The sequence below is a fragment of the Rissa tridactyla genome, chromosome 5 (assembly GCF_028500815.1).
Source record: "Rissa tridactyla isolate bRisTri1 chromosome 5, bRisTri1.patW.cur.20221130, whole genome shotgun sequence".
NCBI classification, from domain to species: domain Eukaryota; kingdom Metazoa; phylum Chordata; class Aves; order Charadriiformes; family Laridae; genus Rissa; species Rissa tridactyla.
The window spans coordinates 46,098,362-46,116,939 of NC_071470.1; the positions used below are offsets into that span (position 1 = coordinate 46,098,362).

The following is an 18,578-nucleotide window of genomic DNA, read 5'->3' on the forward strand; positions in this document are numbered from 1 at the left end:
CAATATATACAATGTGTACTTATTCTTTTTTTCTTTGAAAGTATATATAAGCCACTATCATTTTATTTGACAAACTATAGCTAGATCCTATTTATGGCTTCACAAGAGTGAAGGGAATTAAGCATCGTTGATCTTAAATGTGTGCTTATGAATTATGTGAACTATATTCTTATTCATCTAGGGAAATCTGGCACTGCTAATATATTTTTATATTAGTGAATATGTGTATATTTAACTACTACAGTTACGGGTGGTTAATACTGTATAATTTACAGCATTTTTATAACATGGGTTTCATGAAGACTTTGTCTCAAGAAAAAGATGATAATGATCTGGGTTTGACAAGCCTTTTTTCTAATGCTGGAATACAGCTAGCTGAGACTGCAAATTGAGCCTGTATTTCATGATTTTGGAGTTTAATTTATACTGTAATGAGAAAGCGAAAGATGTATCCTGACAAATTTCTAGATGCATACTGTCTCATCTAGAACTTCTGCCTCTTAAAAATATAGAGCTACAGATACCATATGTGAGTAATGAAATGAAATACTATTTTCTTTTTGCAGTTTGCAAAGGAGATATACTTCAGATCTTTTAGACTACAAGTCAGTAAACTTTGCTTACGCAGCTGGCTCCATTCATTCTCTCAAGCCAATCACTTCCCCTGTGGTGGCTGATAAGAATTTAACAGCTTGAGAAGGTGGAGTGTCAGCATCCTTAGTACTAAACACATTCCCAGGCATATCAGTAGCCTCTGTCCAACACTCATGCTGGAAGCTATTTGGAAAAGGAGAAATACAAATCAGGGAAGGGAAATCATGCATCGTCATCCTGGCTGGAACGTACAGAAGACTTCATGCTGTTTTCATCATGTGGATTCACTAGAGAAATGACCACCTTTGATCAGCCAAGTAAAATCAAAAACTTGTTTATTTGCTGCCTGTGCCCCCAACGGGTACTGAGGCTCTGGACTTGCAGGCGCCCAAGAACAAGGAGGAATCTGCTCGTGGGCACCGCGTGTGTGATCTACCTGGGATTCCTTGTCAGTCAAGTGGGTCATGTTTTACCCCAGCACAAAGGAGGACACCAAAAGATCAGTTCCAGAAGTCTCCAAGATGCAGCCCAAACTCCTTTTCTGGGCATCCCACTGGATGGCACCCTGTCACCACCCAATTTCCAGGAACCCCAGCTTGGTAACTATGGGACCTTGCTGCCACCAAATGTAGTTTATATCACCCTGCGGTCTAAGCGCAGCAAGCCTGCCAATATCAGAGGCACGGTGAAGCCGAAGCGCAGGAAGAAACATGCAACTCCTTTGTCCTACGGGCAGCACTTTCCAAAAGTCACTTTTATGGGCAGGGAAGAGGCCTTTGCCCAACAGCCAGGGAGGGCCACGCATGCCGCGGGCACAATGGGAGCAGCAATAGCTCTGGAGGCAAGAAAGCACCTGCTGGATGAGCACAGGCATAAAGGAATGGCAATCAGGGAGAGGGGTCACCGGAGACCAGGAGGGATTTCTGGAGCTATAAAGGCACAGCCCCAGCCTGAGGAAAGCAATATCAGGATTTACAGCGAGAGCTCTCCCTCTTGGCTGAGCAAAGACGACATCCTAAACATGCGCATGCTGGCAGATTCTCGGATAGAGAGCATCCAAGAAGTACCTTCTCATAAAGCAGTCCTGGTAGTATTTGCCGGAGGTCCCAGCACCTCAGGAACTGCTTGTGATCAGGGATACTGTGGCATCGTCAAAAGACCCCTCGACATGAGCGAGGTGTTTGCCTTTCATTTGGATAGGATCTTGGGGCTAAACAGGAGCTTACCTTCTGTAAGCAGGAGATCGGAGTTCTTCCAAGGTAACATATTCCTATGGTTTTCAGCTTGCAGGTGGGGTGCTGAGGTTTCCTTCCCCCTCCAGCGTTAACCATGGGGCAGCAGCTACCACCTTTAACTCCTGCGAGCTTGAGAACTAACCCCATTGTTACAGGGTGATGAAGCTGGTATCTGTGTGTAACTGCTGCAGTGCAGTTATCCTGCCCAAAGCATGCAGTACTCCAAAGTTTAGATCAAATACCATTGAGCTACTGAAAGCAGTAACAGTTTCTCTTCCACGAGAGTCTGGAATGAGAAAAAAAAAAAAAAGAGAGGGAGTCATCTGTAGATCGCATGATGTTGTACAGACTGCCTGAAGTGAAACTGGTGAAAGAAATTCCAGAATACCCTGTGATTCTATGGGTATTTCTGATTATATTTTTTTTAAGTTTTCTCATCTTTTAGAATTTACTTTAATAAAATATTGTTGAAATTGAGCACAAGAATTCCTCTCTCGAACACGTGGAAGGAGAGGGGTTTTGTATTTAGACAGATAATCCACTCAGAAAGGTAGGGGACCTTCCTGCACAAGCTTGGTGCTACTTTTGTGGTACTAATACCTCTGGTAACTGAAAAGTTTTTAAGAAGTGCTTCCCTCTCCCCTAGTAATTAAGAAACCCCCTACATTTCAGTGAATCCTGCTGTACATTTTGAGGTTCACTACACACATCTATGTATCATGCAGACAAAAATACACACAGTAAATATCTCAATAGGCCTCTTACAGGATTAGTATAAAGTTTCCAATTAAGAATTTGATTTTTAACCTTTAGTGAAATTAAAGGTAGATTCCAGACGTGTAACATGACTTAGAAGTTTACTTGTAATATTGCTGGTAGCATTTGTTAAATGTCTTCAGCCTAACTGCTTTTTTTGTACAGTCACAAATCACAATCCAGAAGGACTACGTTGTATTTTAATGAATCATTGCTAAAGTGGCTAGCTATGTTTTTGCTCTATATTTCTTGCTGCTGAAATTAGCTTCTACAAAATACTTTTATGCCAGTCTGTGTTTCTTAAAAAAAACCCCAAACAAACCCCACAAAAAACTAATGCAAGAATGACTTTCTAAAGTCTGATGGTGGGAAGAGGACCGAGTGATCTCCAGTTTTTTCCTGCTTTGTAAGCCTTCCCTTTGGCAGCCTATATAACAATGTGAATGAATCTCTAGGAACGGCAGTTTGGAGGCTTTTGAATATTATTCATACTTGCAGAGCATGGAAGATACATTATGCCTAGTTTATTTTTAGGAATAAGATTTATTGCTAGAGAGTTGTCATAAGGCATTAAGGTAGTTCGGTTGGAGGAACTGTGCACAGTGTGGCTGTGGAGATGACAGACTGCAAGCCTCTGAAAACTGCTATTAGACTAATTGTGCATTGTGTTGCTCACTGTCTGTCACCTTACAGTATATTTTGGACTGCCTGGGACAGAAAGTCTCATTCTGCCCTCTTTAATTTTCTTTTCCCCATAACTGGCTACGTTCCTATAGCAAGAAGAGCGTTGCTAGGTGATGAGAAGAGAAATAACATTATTTTGGTCTCACTTCATTTTTTCCAGCTAAATGGTGAACAGAGCATTTGGAACAGTTACTGTACCTTGTCTCTCTCCATTTCTTTAGCCTGGAAATATGCTGGAACTCAGACGTCTAATATCTACTTGAGATCGTTACTATTTACATACTTGTGTTTGGCATAATCTGGAAAACATCTGTGTTGAGAAAATGAACAAAAATATATTCTTAAAAATAATATGAACAATTAGTGAGGTCATTTCTAGAACCCATATGCATTTAAGTAAAGATTAGGTGGGCACTGTAAAGTTTTTTTACAGGGAAGCTTGTATAAGTCGTGGTTATTCATATGGGAAAGCAAGTAATGCAGGATTAGAGACTATGGATGTGTGTATGAATGTACATGATTTCTGGGCTGACATATCTCTCTCCATGACACATCCCTTTAACTTGCCTCAGTTGTGATGTGATCTAACAAGACATGTTTGATGTAGCATTAAAATCTTAAAAAATGGGCTTTTCAAAACTGTCATTCATTTTGTCAAAAGCAGTTTCAAAGAACCGCCTAGTAAATCCCTGTACAGGCTACGTTGCCCCCTATTCCCACAAATCCCCCATGGATTATTTTTACTATTTTTTTTTTATACAGTCTAGCAAAATACTGTATGCAAGTCCTGTTTGTTGCCCTCGCCTTCCCTAGTTAACTGTATATCCTTTTAAGACAACTGAATTTTTTTTATTGGTTTATCTTATTTTTCCATCATGGATGGAAAAATTAGGTATGATAACTCTTTCTCTCGTATGCTTGCTATGAATTAGTTGAATGTAAAAAGTCTGGGGAGTACAGTTGAGTAAAGCCCTTTTGAGTTCAGTATTATGGCCTAAATTCTGGGCATACGCAAGCAGTGATTCATTACTCCCGTTGCTACCTACAAGGTGTGAAAAGTGTTGAGAGCTCCAACACATCTATAAACAAAGGAGGTTACGCCTGTAAAACAACAAAGAATAATCATGAAACTGTCTATTGTTGAGAAAATGGAGGCTCACCCCTGTGTCTATGAGTTTTGGCATGGTCACATTAATACCACAAGACTGAGAATCCCCATTATTTGATCACCCTAAAACTTGAGGAACAGAGGAGACGTAAGTGTCCTTGCTTGGTGTCACAGCCCTACCTTAATTAATTTGGACAGAAGCTAAGTAAAATGACTGAACCTGTAAGTTCAAATTTACTTGTAAGTAAAATGAATGAGCTGTAGCTTAGCAACAGCATTTGCAGGGCAAGAGGATGGCAGTGTTTGTTGGGGCTTGAGCTACAACTGAGTAACATGGGCTGGAGCGAGCTTGCTTCTGTGTTGCAGCTGACAGCTGTAGGGATAGGACTCTGGCTCCTTGCATTGTAGCAACAAGGTTGAGCTCTTTAGTCATCTTTTGGTACAAAATAAGCAGCTATTCCTATGCAGTTTTGTTGTGCCACTTGCTGAGGGCCTGAACTACTGCATGCTGACAACCACCTCTCTTCCCCCTGGTTTTCTGATATCATATGTTTGTCTCAACATGTTTTATCCTGTACAGAGAAGCATAAGCACAGTTGTACGCAATTCAGTTGGGCTTTTTTTAGCTAAAGATTGAACCCACTATTTGCCCAGAACCTCTTTTTTTCCTAAACCACGCAAGAAACTCTTCCTTTGAGTAATACCTTTCATGGTTGGTTTAGTGCAAGTAGATGAATGACATGTGATAGATGGCTCCACTGCTTGTACTTGTCATTTTGCTTTACTGGCCTCTACGTGATGATAAATGGAGCCGTAGGTTTTTCCTGTGTTATACCCTGCACTATCAACCTGCCCTTGACATCCCACTAAAAGTTATACAAAAGCAGGCAAAGATATTATGAATCACTAATGTCAGGACAAAGAATAAGAAAAACGTAATGCTGCCTTATGCATTCACAATGCTCCAAAATGCTTCAATTTATCTGTCCTGTTTTCTGTCTAAAAGCCCAAATTACTTGCACTATAGTGTTGTACCTCTGAGAGGGGTACCAGAGAGCATGGTTCCAATATTCTGTTGGGTAAAAGTTCACAGATAAGCAGTAATGCAGTCCATAGTCTAGAGAGCAACAAATGCACATTTCATGCGTTCCTTCATTCTGACATCCATATGAGCGCAGGACAGGAACATTCATTGCAAATAAGGTGAAGGGGAAGTAAGAAAAATGAATGGCCTAATTTCTCTCTGCTTTCTGCGTCGGTCCCTTATATTTTCCCGCAGAACTTAATGTTAAACTCTAAAATTCAACTAATGCTCTATATCAGTCCCTCTCATCTTTCCACACTGGCTTACCCTCTCCTGTTTAAATGTGGGCAAGTAAACTGTTTCTTTCAAATGCGACAGTTGTAAGCTGTGCTGCTTTACAGTGAACAATGAGGAGTTTGAGAAAGGGCTTTAACCTCTTCATGAAACGCTTGCTCTTTTTAGTGACAGGCATGTTTGTTTGAAAAATCTTTCAAGGAAAATAGAAAAAATGCTGTAGTTACAAGTTTGAGCACACGATGGAAGAGTAACATTTGCAAGATCATCTTTGTAGTTAAGAAGCATACAGACTATTTTCAAAGTGGTGTGGGGTGTGGATATCTAAGATGATGCTTATGTTGAAGAAGCCATGCAGCAATACATTACCTAACCACACATGAAGCGGTTTGAATGCCTTGAGGTAGTCTAGTCTCAGCAGCCTGAGGTTTCATCAGTTTTAGTTTATTCAGCTTGGGATATTCTGAGCCAGTAGCTCCTAAAGGCCTAAGAAATTTTTAGAAATATTTTGATGTTTAAAAATGTATTTCAATGACCAGGAAGCTGGTTCCAACATGAGTTTTGAAAAAATCTTTCCCGTATAATTTTGCAGATCATTTTTAGATGGTTAAGTAGATATATAGATCTAAAACAGCAGATGAAAACAAAATGAAGTCAATCAGCTTTGGGGCAGATTCAGTGCAATGCACCTGCAGCAACAGAAAAGCAGTAGCCCTTTGTTTTAACGTATAAAGCTGATTAGGAAAGAAGAACACGCAGAACACACTGGACTTATTTTGCAGTGTGCTCAACCTCCTCAGGTTTGGCTGTATCAAACTGGAAGCTCTGATTCTTAGCCAGGCCTTACTTTTCACCATTCAGTTAACTTCAGCACCATCCTCACGGGGTTTGAATCAGAAGAGCTCCACTGATTTCAGTGGTGTCACACCAATTCATGCGGCTATGAATCAGGCCCCTTATCTGCTTTAATTCAGCATCTTCATGTTTTTCCTGCAAATGTCAAAAATTTGAGTCACTGCTCTTTACTGAAGCTGCTGTTTCATATTCCCGTAATTCAATTTGATTACAGAGCTGAAAGATTTTATTTTGGCTCATCTTTTCTGCTCCCATTTCCTCTGAAATGTGAACATTTCCTGTATTTAGCCTTGGTCTTTTAAAAATGTTTTTGTATCTTAATGGAAACTGGCAAGATACTATTCATATTTTCCAAGTATTTATATTACTATTGTTTATCATGTCCCCTTTGGGTAGGCAGGAGATGTTTGTTTTATTAGAATACTGTTTATGTATTTGGTTTGTGGAAGAATTCATGAATAGTTACATAAGCTATTATTGGCGATAGAAAAATAATAGATCAGACTTGGTCCTGAAGAAAGCTATCCTTTTTTATAACAATTCCCAACACTTATATAGATTTTCTCCAACTGGCTTGGAAAAGAAGCTTAGCTGATAGTTGGCCTGACTTAGCTAAAGTCATCTACAATGTAGGTGACAGAGCTAGAGAGGTGTGGAAATGGCTAGGATTTCCCAAATTAATTTCCTAAGTACTTCGACACCTCAATAGCGGAGAAGCCTGATTTTCAGGAGTGCTCAGTGCTTTTTTTCAGCTGAGGAGAGTGTGGAGCATGGTGCTAATAAGGGTATTACTGATTCTAGTGAAAGAGTTTGACGTTCCTAATCATAGAATTGTTTAGTTGCAGAGACCTTTAAGATCATCAAGTCCAACCGTTAACCTAGCACTTTCTGTGTTCCCAAGGAAACATTGGGCAAGTGTGAGGGAAGTTAAAGAGGTGGTGGAGCTGCATGTTGGGTTGACTTGAAAAGGACTACCTTATAAGTGCAAGCCACAGCAGAAAGAAGATTGAATACATTCTGGGTTTGGAGAGGAGTTTGTTCTTCTCTTGGGCTTGATTGTATGTGGTGCCTGTCATGCTCTGTTGGTGAATACGAGATGGATCTTTACATATGATTCACTGCTGGGTATGGGCAAAGGTAATTTCTTACCTGTTGTTTTAGATCAGTCAGCATCCTTTGAACAAGTTGCTTTTTGATTCAGCTACATGGAGATCTGTTTTTAACAGTTCTGGCCGCTCAGAGATGGAGCATTCACAGTAGCAGCTTCTACCTTGCCATTGGCACTGACACCCATTTGCTATGTGCTATTCCTATTCTCTGTCTGGTTTGCCCTGGCGATGGTGCTGCGGATCTCATTACCTTCATAAGAGTTTCTGAAAGTTTCTTTTCAGAGGAATCGCTGGCTCCATGGGCATGTGGAAGGCAAAGAGACAGTTTAGACTGCATTTAACTATGTGATAACTTGTGCAATAGTATGGAGTTTAGGTTCATTGACCTTCAAGATGAATATAAATAGATTTTAAAGCTTTACATGTGTTCCAACACTTTCTACTTAGTAAATAGCAGCTTTGCAGGTAAATGTTTTCTCCACTCTGTACCAAGACATTATATTCTTGTCTTCTGCCTGCACACAAATGATAGAAAGGATTTTTGTTTTAACGTATGTACAAGCCACAGTCAGTCCTGGGTCCTTGACAGTTTAAGGCAACACCAGCATTGCATCAGCAATGAAAAGGAAAGTTCCACTTCCTTAAGATAGATATGTCTGTTACTTGATATCAGGTGAAATGTATTTACCATTTCTTATGCTGGGAAAGCGCATTTAAAATTCTTTGCTGAACACTTGGATTCACCAAAGCTAAAAGCCCTTGACTTAGTTTCATGGAAGAGCAGAATATTCCTTACAAAGAAGAACTAAAGAATTTGGCCAAAACAGCTACTATAGAAAACAGATCTCACATTATATCTGGGTAAAAAAACCAAACTTGTCAAGGTATTTATTCATGCTAAGTTCACGCTCCCTAGTATTCTCCTATATTATTTCAGAGCTGCGAAGTCACACATTATAGGTCTAAAATACTAAAGATAAAAAAATAAATCCACTTTGAGTACAGGATTTGTAGTCTTTCTGGGCCCATTATGCAGAAAAAGTACTTTAACATAAGTTTTCAACAGTTCACTGGAATCACAGGGAAGTTACATCATTGATTCACAGTGTCATTGCAGGCTTTTAATCTACCTATAAACTTTTTTAATAGTCTGGTTTAGTATAAGATTTTGTACATTAGTCTCTTGCTTCAAACAGAGAAAGCCTTCCGTACACTCAAGGCATTTATAATGTCTATGCTTCTTCCATTCCTGCGGTAGCTGGTTTTCGAAGTGGAATAAGACCACATTAACCAAAGGATGTCAAGTTAATAGTCACTGGCCATTTTTCCTGCCAATTCTGTAAAACGGCATAATTATTGATGCTTAGGCAATGTCTAAAGAATGATCAAGTAAGACTGACACTATTGCACTATATTTATGATCTGTTTTTCCTTTTTCAGATGGTCAAGCCTGTCCTGTTATTCTCTGGGATTCCTCACTGAGTCCAACAGATAATAGTACCCATTCTTCAGTGAGATTGACCTGGGGGCAATATCAGCAGCTATTGAAGCAGAAATGCTGGCAGAATGGTAAAGTTCCCAAAGCTGAGTCGGGCTGTACTGAAATCCATCATCATGAGTGGTCCAAGATGGCACTCTTTGATTTTCTTCTGCAGGTAAAATATTTACCGAATGCAACTATCTGCCTCGGAAGTCGTGTGAGCCCACATAGGACTCCTAGAAAAGTCATTTTAGTTTATTTCCTTTTTTAAATGGGGAAGAGATGTCTTTGCATAGTTTGACCTAATTTCTGATTGTTTCTTATGATAAAAATATCCAAAATGCAATTTATAATCAGGGAAAGAGATCAGGAACTTAACTGACTCATTTTCTAAAAGAGGAAGCAAATGCTTTTGTCTTGCTTTACTTCACCTTGAGGCAGGCATACTGTTTCTTCTCAACTCCTTGTTTCTCCAAACATAGTTCTTGATTATGTTCACAACTGTAAATACATGGTGGTTTTTTTTTTTTGTTTTGTTTTTTTTTTGTTTTGTTTTTTTTTTTTTTTTTTAAATGTGGGGTCCTTCCTGCACCTCCCTAACCCCTAGAGATAATTTGAGTGGTTTTGGTCAGCTGAAATCTGGATCAAGATAACAGTTGTAGTGGCTAATTTTCCTTCTTTTTGAAATCCTAGCCAAGGTAAGAGCAAGAGAAGAGCAGCAACTGATGAACGATGTGGCTACTGTTCTTCAATTAGGTATTGCACATAATCATTAGCTCTTCAAATAACACCAAACTAGGGCTCTGCCCAGTGTGGCTACAGTTGCAGCAGTTATGTAGTAGAATATTAGTATACTCTCTGTATTAATAAGGACTGAACTGAACCACCTGGTTGGAAGATGATTTCTTGGCTTCCTGAGACATGGCACTACTTCCAACTGTCCTTACCTGCCAGACAGATGCGGGTGGCTCTGCCTCTTGCAGCACTTACTGGTTTGTTTAAAACTTCAGCGAGCACTAGTTTTATGCACTGTGTTTGGTTGTTCATATAATTCAGCTTCTTATGGAGTTACATTTCTTGAAATATAAAAATCATAACTTGGCTTATGCATCACTTATCCCTGTTCGTCTCAGTCCTGTTCTAGGATGAATGGACATTTCCAGTTTTTTGGGGGGTTACATTTTTGGAGTCTTGTTATGTTAAACAGAACATTCAATTCTTCTCTAAAAATAGATTGTCACTTGTCTAATGACTCTGTCTTTAGCCCCACTATGAGCAAGTAATTCTTAGAAACTGGTATAAAGTCATATGGATTATTCTGATGCTAACATAGTAATGCCCCTATAGGAATAGTACAGATTGTGTCAGGGTTAATGTTTTCATGCTATTGTCTTCTTGGTGAACAGTTTAAAAATTCTTATGAGGTCTGTGTTGATTTCTAATTTTAAGGTCTTCTAAGACAAGTTTTTAATCTATATAATAGAACTCCTATTAGCCAGGAGGAGCAGTCAGTTAAAATAAGATACAACAGCATTGAACTTTATGTGGCAAAGAAACAAATTACTCTTAAAATAGTAGCTGGTATCACAGTAATTTACACCTCCAGTTACACTATACAAGAACATGCACACCGGAAAGTGAGTGAAAGTGGGTCTTATGGTTCTTAAAGATTAAAATTTTATCTGGGTGCTTGCAGACTGAACTTTAAAGTTTATCAGCAGCAGAACATGAAGATTTTAAAACAAAAAATGCCAAGAAGGGGTTCTGAGTTTAAAAAAATAATCTGTGCTTCATGAGTCATTCAGAAATAAAGAATAACGGTGAAAAGTGTTCTCTATTAAATATACTTCCTTCAGAAGAATAGGTTTAGTGCCTGTAATAGATGTTCCTAATCTCCAGTTTCAAACACTATAAAACAGAGGAGCAGGCTGAAAAATGTTTATGGCTGACCTTCACTTCCCTTCTGCCAGAACTTGAGTAGAATAAGGACATTAAATGTAAAATGGCTTCTTTAATTTTGGGGGTTCGGACCTCTTATGTACATAAATATATGACAAAAAACAATGGTAAACTATTAAGGTTGCAGCATCAATTCCAGAGCATCCCATCATTCTGTCTTAATACTGGAATGAGTCAAGATATTATGAAGAGGCTGTCTGTAAGAACATGATCTCCTCCTCTCTTTAATGCATGTAATGAAGTTTGGTGCCGATGAATTAGGGCTATACATCAAAGGATTCTGTCTAGAAGGACTCTGCTTCACTTTTTGGCAAAACCTTTGGAGGAGCTGAATGAGAGATCCCATGAGCTAGAAAACTGCAAGCAAGAGGGGCTCTGGTGCCTACAGATGCTGAGTGCTGCTCATGAAAGGAGAAAGAAGAGAAATCTGTTCCTTTCCACAGGATTTTTACATTTGAAAACAAACACTGCCACCAAGACAGGTGGCAACAGCATTACATACTTGAGAAAAAACAAAACAACTCTCAGACTTTCATTTGATGAACAAAATTGAGACATCTTTTCAACATGCAACATAGTTCTACGTCAGGAGAAGAGGCCTAACAGTTCATTTCACTGGGGTGTCACAAATAAAATATTGTAATATTAGAAGGCTTATGTGGACATTAATGCTTTTCTGCTTAGAGCAGTTTGAAGAGTTAGCAGTATACAACAAAAAAGGACAGAAAAAGTGATTTACCTTTGATAAGCTCCTCATTAAGCCTTAGGTGCACCAGACCAGACTTCTGCTCTGTAACAGCTGTCAGCAAGAGCAGGGCTGCTCCCAGGGGAGATGAGCTGGAACCAAGGGCAGCCCCACAGCACGCAGGACAGGCAGGGCCAGCAGGAAGGGTGGTGAAAGCCACAGGTCCCATCGATAGCCCATTCAGCATCAAGCACAGACAAGGCAGCTCCAAGGCCAACGAACAGGAACCTCAAGCAGCAATCCAGGAGCAACAGGTAGCAGGACAAGCAGCAGATACCCCCTCCCCAAGAAAGGCTCTGAGGGGGGCTGAAGTGCCAGGCTTGAGCTTAAATAAGGCTCCTGGGACCATGGGCAGAGGGAATGTGTGTGGAGGTCCCAGGTGAAGGTGCTTAGGGAAATTAAGGCCTCTTTGTGCACTCAGGGCCCTGGCAATGTTGTGTATTTTATCTTGTCAACAGCGGTGGAAGCACTTTCAAGGAGTGATTTATCCTTCCCGTATTAGATGGTTATCCTTAAATGGCATCCTTTGCTCTGGGGGTGCCTCGTTCTTGTCGTTGTTTATGCAAGGGAAAATAAACAACTAAGTCAGAACTGATGCTTAACATTTACACCACTAAAGTCAGACCAGATGTATTCCTTCCAGCTAAGTGGAATGCAATGAATAAGAGAGGGTTTGCATGGGAAAAAATAGCCTAGACCATTGTGTCATTAAAGTATATACCACAGTGCAACTCAGGGAGGCTACCCTGCGATTATAAATGCACTCTTCATTCTTGCATTTTGTAGCTTCTGTTCGTTTGCTGTGCCACTTACCAACCTTTTCAGTTATTTAGCACACTATTAGTCTAATAGGTCCCACAAAATGGAGAACCTCTGTGTGCGTCAGGCTGTGCTATTTCTATTGTTCTCCAGCAGAGAAAATACAAAAAACTACAGCCTTCTGGAAAAAATGGAATTGTATTCACCATCTTATTATTTCAGTCACACAATGGTATTGTTCCATTATTTTCAAAGAATTTCTACTGACATAACAAATCATAGCTATAAAAAGAATAAAATACACAGTTTGAGAAATTGCTTCTAACTGTACACGAAGTATGGAGACCAGGTCTTCAATGCCATTTCACTGCTGACTTTAATTATACTTGTCCTGAGCTTGCTTTTCTGGCAGCTGTGTTAGTGAGCGATGTCTTACAGTGACACTTTGCCCCAAATACTTTGATATTATTTTCACTTGGCACTCTGCTGTACTTTGTTTTAGATCTATAATCGACTAGACAGAAACTGCTGTGGATTCAAACCTCTCAAGGAGGATTCCTGCATGCAGCAAGGATTGAAGCTGAAATGTAGCGATCAGGATGCTGTTGACCTGACACACATAGTTCAGAGAAGGCATGACCAAAGGCACTTGGCCTTTATAGACAATAAGGGTTTCTTTGACAGAAACGAGGACAATCTTGACTTCAAAATACTACAAGGAATCAATGAGTAAGTTTTAAGTTATTAATTTTGTAAAAAGATTGATAATTTCTTCCCAGTTTGAGCATGAGACACTAAGTTACTGGAATAGATATCGTCGGTCCAAGACATTTACAGGATGTGTCTAAAAATGTATGAATAATCCCACTGCTGTAAGATACAATTAACATGCATATGGTTAGGCATGCATGGACTTCCTTTGCTGAGTCGCTGTCTATATTCATAGAATTGATTGCTAAACCACAACATAAATATTGCAATTCAGAGCGATGGCAAAGCTGATGAATTTCTTTGTGCTTTTCCAGATTCCCTGAATCTGCAGTTTCAGTGCTGAGGAGCCAGCGTTTACGAGAGAAGTTGCTTCAGTCTTTGTTCCTTGACAAAATATACTGGGAGAGCCAAGGAGGCAGAAAAGGCATTGAAAAGCTTATTGATGTAATAGAAAGGAGGTCCAAAATTCTTCTTACTTATATAAATGCACATGGAGCCAAAGTATTGCCCATGAATTAATGAAGCAGTCTTGTTTCTATCTGAGACATAGGCTTTAAAAAAATTGTATGAGGCAAAACCTGACAGTAAAATTGATTTAAGTCATAGGCTTATTTAATTTTTTTTTTTCCCAGACTTTCAAGTTTATTTTTAAATACAAAGTCTTACATGGTTTAAAAGCATCATTTGAGCGTCAGCTGCAGCTCAACACAGTGCAGTCTCTTTTATGTCACCAATGAAATGAAATGAAAAATAACCACATGGTACAATAAATAATGTAGTAATATGTAGGTACCATGAACACTCCTTCTGTTAAAGTGTTTGAAAATTAGCAACAGGATTTTCAGTACATTAGGCTGGGTTAATATAACTTCCCTCATTCAAGTCAGTAAAAGTTTTATTGCAAATTTAAATGGGAACGGAGATTTGTAAGCCCTTAATAGATTGATGAAAACGGTCATTGCATCTACCTGCTGAAACATACCTAGTACACGAATCTGTCTTTTTGATTATGAATACTAAAATGCCAACATTTCCAAATGTTTGTTTTCTTTTCTTTTCTTTTATTACTCTGTTTTTAAATTTCCCTCATGTCCAGTACAAACTCCTCTGCATTTAAAGGCAGTGAATTTTAACCTCAGATTTCAAAAGATCAAAATAAAAGAAATGTCATTACATAATTAAATTGATAAATATAGTTTTTACCTGTCCAGTATGGAGTACAATTCATCATGAGTCACTTGTTACAATGTACTATTTTCAGTACAGGTTCTTTTGATGTGTGGGTGGGTGATCTGATATTTTCTGTCTATTAATTAACTGGGTGTTACTCACAGAATCATCCTTTATTACCACGATTTTTAAGAAAGAAATTCAGCTTTATCTTTGTGTGAATGTGCTGCTAAATAAGTGTACATGTTTTATTTTTGCAACATTCTGGACAATATTTTTTTTAAATATTATCAAAAAGCAGACCTACTAAGGGCGTGAGCGTTGTAAAAGTCAGCACAGAAAGTGTTTGTGCTGTGTTCTTGGCTCTAGCCAGCAATTCAGGCTCTGGTTTTCCGTTAAGATTGAAGGACTGCGGGGTGATGATTCTAGCTGACGACTCGCCCCAAGTATTACACCATAGGTACAGTCTATCATGATATATACATGATATATGTCATGATACAGTCTATCATGATATATACCTTCTACCAATCTGTTTAGAAAGACTTTTACTGTCTTTCTAGAGAAAGATCTATTATCTTCTTTCCATGAGATAATGGTAAAAGTTCAGTACTCTCATAGCTACTCTTGTCTTTGTGTATAGTAAAAAAATACAGGGTGTTTTAAAATATTTTTGAAAGTGCTTGTGTAATGGTATCATTTGTCATTATCAGAAACTAAAATGTTTTATGTCGATGTTAATGTGGAGGGGTGAATTTAATGTTTTAAATAATTGCAATTCCACTGCAGCTAAACCAGATTTTCTTTCTTAGTATCAGAACAGCTACTAACAATAATTGCATTACTAGAAGAAATAGATCTCATTATAGGCCAAGTTAAAGATACTCAGTAAAATTTTAAGAGCTTGGCCATCTAAATAATCTTTTATTTTATTCTGTCAGCGAGGCAGATAAATGTGTAAAAACTTCCTAGAACTTAAGTATTGCCTTAAGAGGACACATTTTAGAGTGCCTTGGAATTTTAATAGCACCAAAGTAGAGTTTTAGAGGATTTTCATATTATCCCTTTCTTAAAATATTTTAACTTATTAGCCAGGTAATTTCTATCACAGAAACAAAAATATTACTGTAGCTTGCACTGTGAACAGAGCCTTAGAGAAAAATAATCCTCTGGATCCATTTCACATGGAATTCCTCTTGCAGTAAATTCCACTTTTTGGTGACTGCCACGATCAGCCTGGCTCATTTTCTAGTCTATCTCCCAGTATTACACTTGCTAGATACCTGCTCAAATGGGTTAGCACACACTGCTGGGAGTGAGTGAAAGGCAGGACGCTCAGCGGCACTGAACTTAGAAGAGGGACAGGTGGAGACACAAGAGTGTACCTGATCATAAAAAAAAGTCCCATGAGAACTCCGTCTTCTAGCTTCTCCTCTCCTATCTTTAGACCGCACATCCTGATGCCAAGTCGTTGCCTCACGTTGCCCAGTTGTTGTTTTTTCCAGAACTGACTGATTGTCCAAGGAGAGAAAGAAATCAGCAGTCAGGATTTTTTTTATCTTTACAGGTTAGGTAGTTTATTTTTATGGCGATAACATGATGCATTCTTCTGCATTTCTTCTGGACATGGACTAGTGCTTCCTTGAGCATGATACACGCTTTTTTATTTGCCAGTGTATTTAAGTATTTAAGAGTGCCAGCTCTTAAAGCAGGTACATAATTGCCAACTAGTAAGCATTTGCCCTGAAGCTGACCTGGAGCCATGCCTCCCAGCAGTTCTGAGCTTAAGAGGTCCCAGTAACCATGATGTTGTGCAGTAGTTAAAAATTTGACCAAGCATGAAAAGCATAACTGTAAAGAGCAGATCTTTTGGAGACAAATCCTGCAAACGAATGTCCTTATGAAATGAAGGGTGTTTTTTACTAAATCTTTTTGGTGGCAGAGGCAAGTAGATCAAATTGTCATTAGAGGTAATCTGCAGGACAAACCAATATTTAGATTTAAGTAGAAAGTACAAGGGGAAGGATAGGTGTATCTCCCTGTGCTGTCCAGTATGGACGAGACAGGCAGATAGAGGCAGAACTGCTGCAGGGACCAGTGAGTCCAGAGCGAAAGGCCAAGGCAGACTGAGCTGTGCCATTGCTGCACACATTACACTTTCCCAGGGCAAAAGAATACTTCTTTCTCTGAAATTTTGAATCTGGGTCTAGGGCTGGGCATTCTGCATCCCGTTCTTGCCTTACAAAGGTGCCTTAGCATTGCACTATGCACAGCTGGCGGCCTTGCTTTCTATGCTGCGTTAACATGCCATATTTCTTACACATAGGAACGCTCTCATAGTCTTCAGGGAAGTCAGGACAGGCTTTGTGAGACGGAGCAGTGGGACTGGACTGTAAATTGCTTGTAACTCTCTGAACATTGATAACGAACTCCGGAAAGTGCCTTTCTCCATAATGTTTATCCTGTCGCTGTAGGCTTGGTATTTGAATCTAGTATTGCTAATAATACAAAGCACGATTGCGATAGTGCTTATGAGTACGTACTAGCCAAGTTCTAGGGTTTTTTTGCAAAATTTAAGAATTCTGTACTTTTAAAGTGCATTTGCATAAATGCTCCAGTAAAAAGTACAAAAGAAGCACTTGGCAGAGCTTGTTTATTCGCTGCTACTACATTCAAGATATCTGCTCTCCCTTCAGTAACAGGAGTAAAGTTTAGTGGGAAATCAGTCCACTTCCTTTTAAACCAGCATGACATTGGAGTGACATTCCTGCACTGTAGTCTAAGTAATATTAACCGATAGGAAAGAACCCAAAGAAGCCTTACTCTACCTATGATGGTGATCGACAGAAAGCCAAGATCCAGTGTTTTAGTCATCTTTGCTGGGCTGTCTTCCATTTATGGGCATATGGGATCAGACAAAGATTCATGTTGCACATTACTCGGAAGGGTGTAACCAACGGCAACAGTCCAAAACCTGTGGGTGGGGAAAGACGATTATGTCATTCTTGAATCTGCCTGAAAGCCAGAACCACATGAAATGGAATTACTAAGAAAGCCACGAGAGTTTGCTGATTTCATAACATTGGAAGACAGAGCTTAAAATAAGTAGCACAGGCACAGATGCCTTAAAATTCCTCAGGAGCCTGCCAGCAAGTTAGTAATCTTAAACGTTTCAGAAGCTGAGGACATGAAAACTTTTGTGGAGCACTGTGAGAGCAGTTTCTTTCTTTTTTTGTGTGTGTGTCTCCTATAATGCACTATATTGAAAAAAGATAAATTCCACGGTTTCAAAAAAACAAATACAGATTTAGGGTACATTAAGGGACGAGCTTCCAGTAGTAATTCTGGGAACACTTTCATGCATGTGTGTGTATGCAAACACAAACATATGTGTATATGTATATATACCTTGGCTTGTTTCTATATAATGGTCAGTTTGGCTACTAAAGAGTGAGTTGTTTATACAATTTGCTGTTTACATGCAGAATTTTATTTGTGAGTGTAAGTAAGTCCAGTTTTCAATATACACAAGTTGATGTTTAAACAAAACATTATTATAGATGAAACTTTTGTTCTCAAAGGATTAACTCTCCCTTTGCCAACACATCTATATAATCTTAAAAGTTTTCTACTTACAATTGTAGAGAAAAACAGCAATATTTTTGTATCTGGGCTAAACTGTCAGAGTGATATCGACTCAGATGTTTTTATTGAGTTTTATGTTAGCTATTTAATTTCCATTTTCTTTTGGAATTTGTGCATTTAAAATGTCAACTTATTTGTCCTTTTATTAGTAACAGTAAAAGCATTATCACAAGTAATGAATTGTTTTAATCTCTGCTGCTATTGTCATATAATGTTCAGGAATATATAAAATAAAATAATATCTTCATCAGATTTTACGTTCAGATCTCTAAGTTGCAATAACAAAACTGTAATACGTATTAATGTAATACGTGGATCATTAGATACTCTTTAGAAAGAACTATGGTCTGAAACTGCTTCTTCAGAGAAACAATCCAAACCAGATTATGAAGCTCTTCCTGTGGAAATGTTTTCTAGCTGTTTACTCACGAGACTTCTAACTCTTTCTCA

The 18,578-nt window shown here is 38.8% G+C and overlaps 2 protein-coding genes across 2 annotated transcripts in view; one reads left to right on the forward strand and one right to left on the reverse strand.

Moving 5' to 3' along the window:
• The window catches only part of TMEM144 (transmembrane protein 144), a 27,967-nt gene extending 25,900 nt beyond the window's left edge, over positions 1 to 2,067 (reverse strand). The window contains exon 1 of the mRNA XM_054203275.1: positions 1,821 to 2,067. The gene's annotated coding sequence lies outside the window, so the exon portion shown is untranslated. The remainder of the gene's footprint in view (positions 1 to 1,820) is intronic.
• The window catches only part of GASK1B (golgi associated kinase 1B), an 18,592-nt gene extending 214 nt beyond the window's left edge, over positions 1 to 18,378 (forward strand). The window contains exons 2-5 of the mRNA XM_054203271.1: positions 567 to 1,853; positions 9,100 to 9,314; positions 13,105 to 13,331; positions 13,628 to 18,378. Coding sequence (XP_054059246.1) covers positions 857 to 1,853; positions 9,100 to 9,314; positions 13,105 to 13,331; positions 13,628 to 13,832 — 1,644 coding nt within the window. The 5' untranslated portion in view covers positions 567 to 856 and the 3' untranslated portion in view covers positions 13,833 to 18,378. The remainder of the gene's footprint in view (positions 1 to 566; positions 1,854 to 9,099; positions 9,315 to 13,104; positions 13,332 to 13,627) is intronic.
• Positions 18,379 to 18,578: the final 200 nt, after the last annotated feature.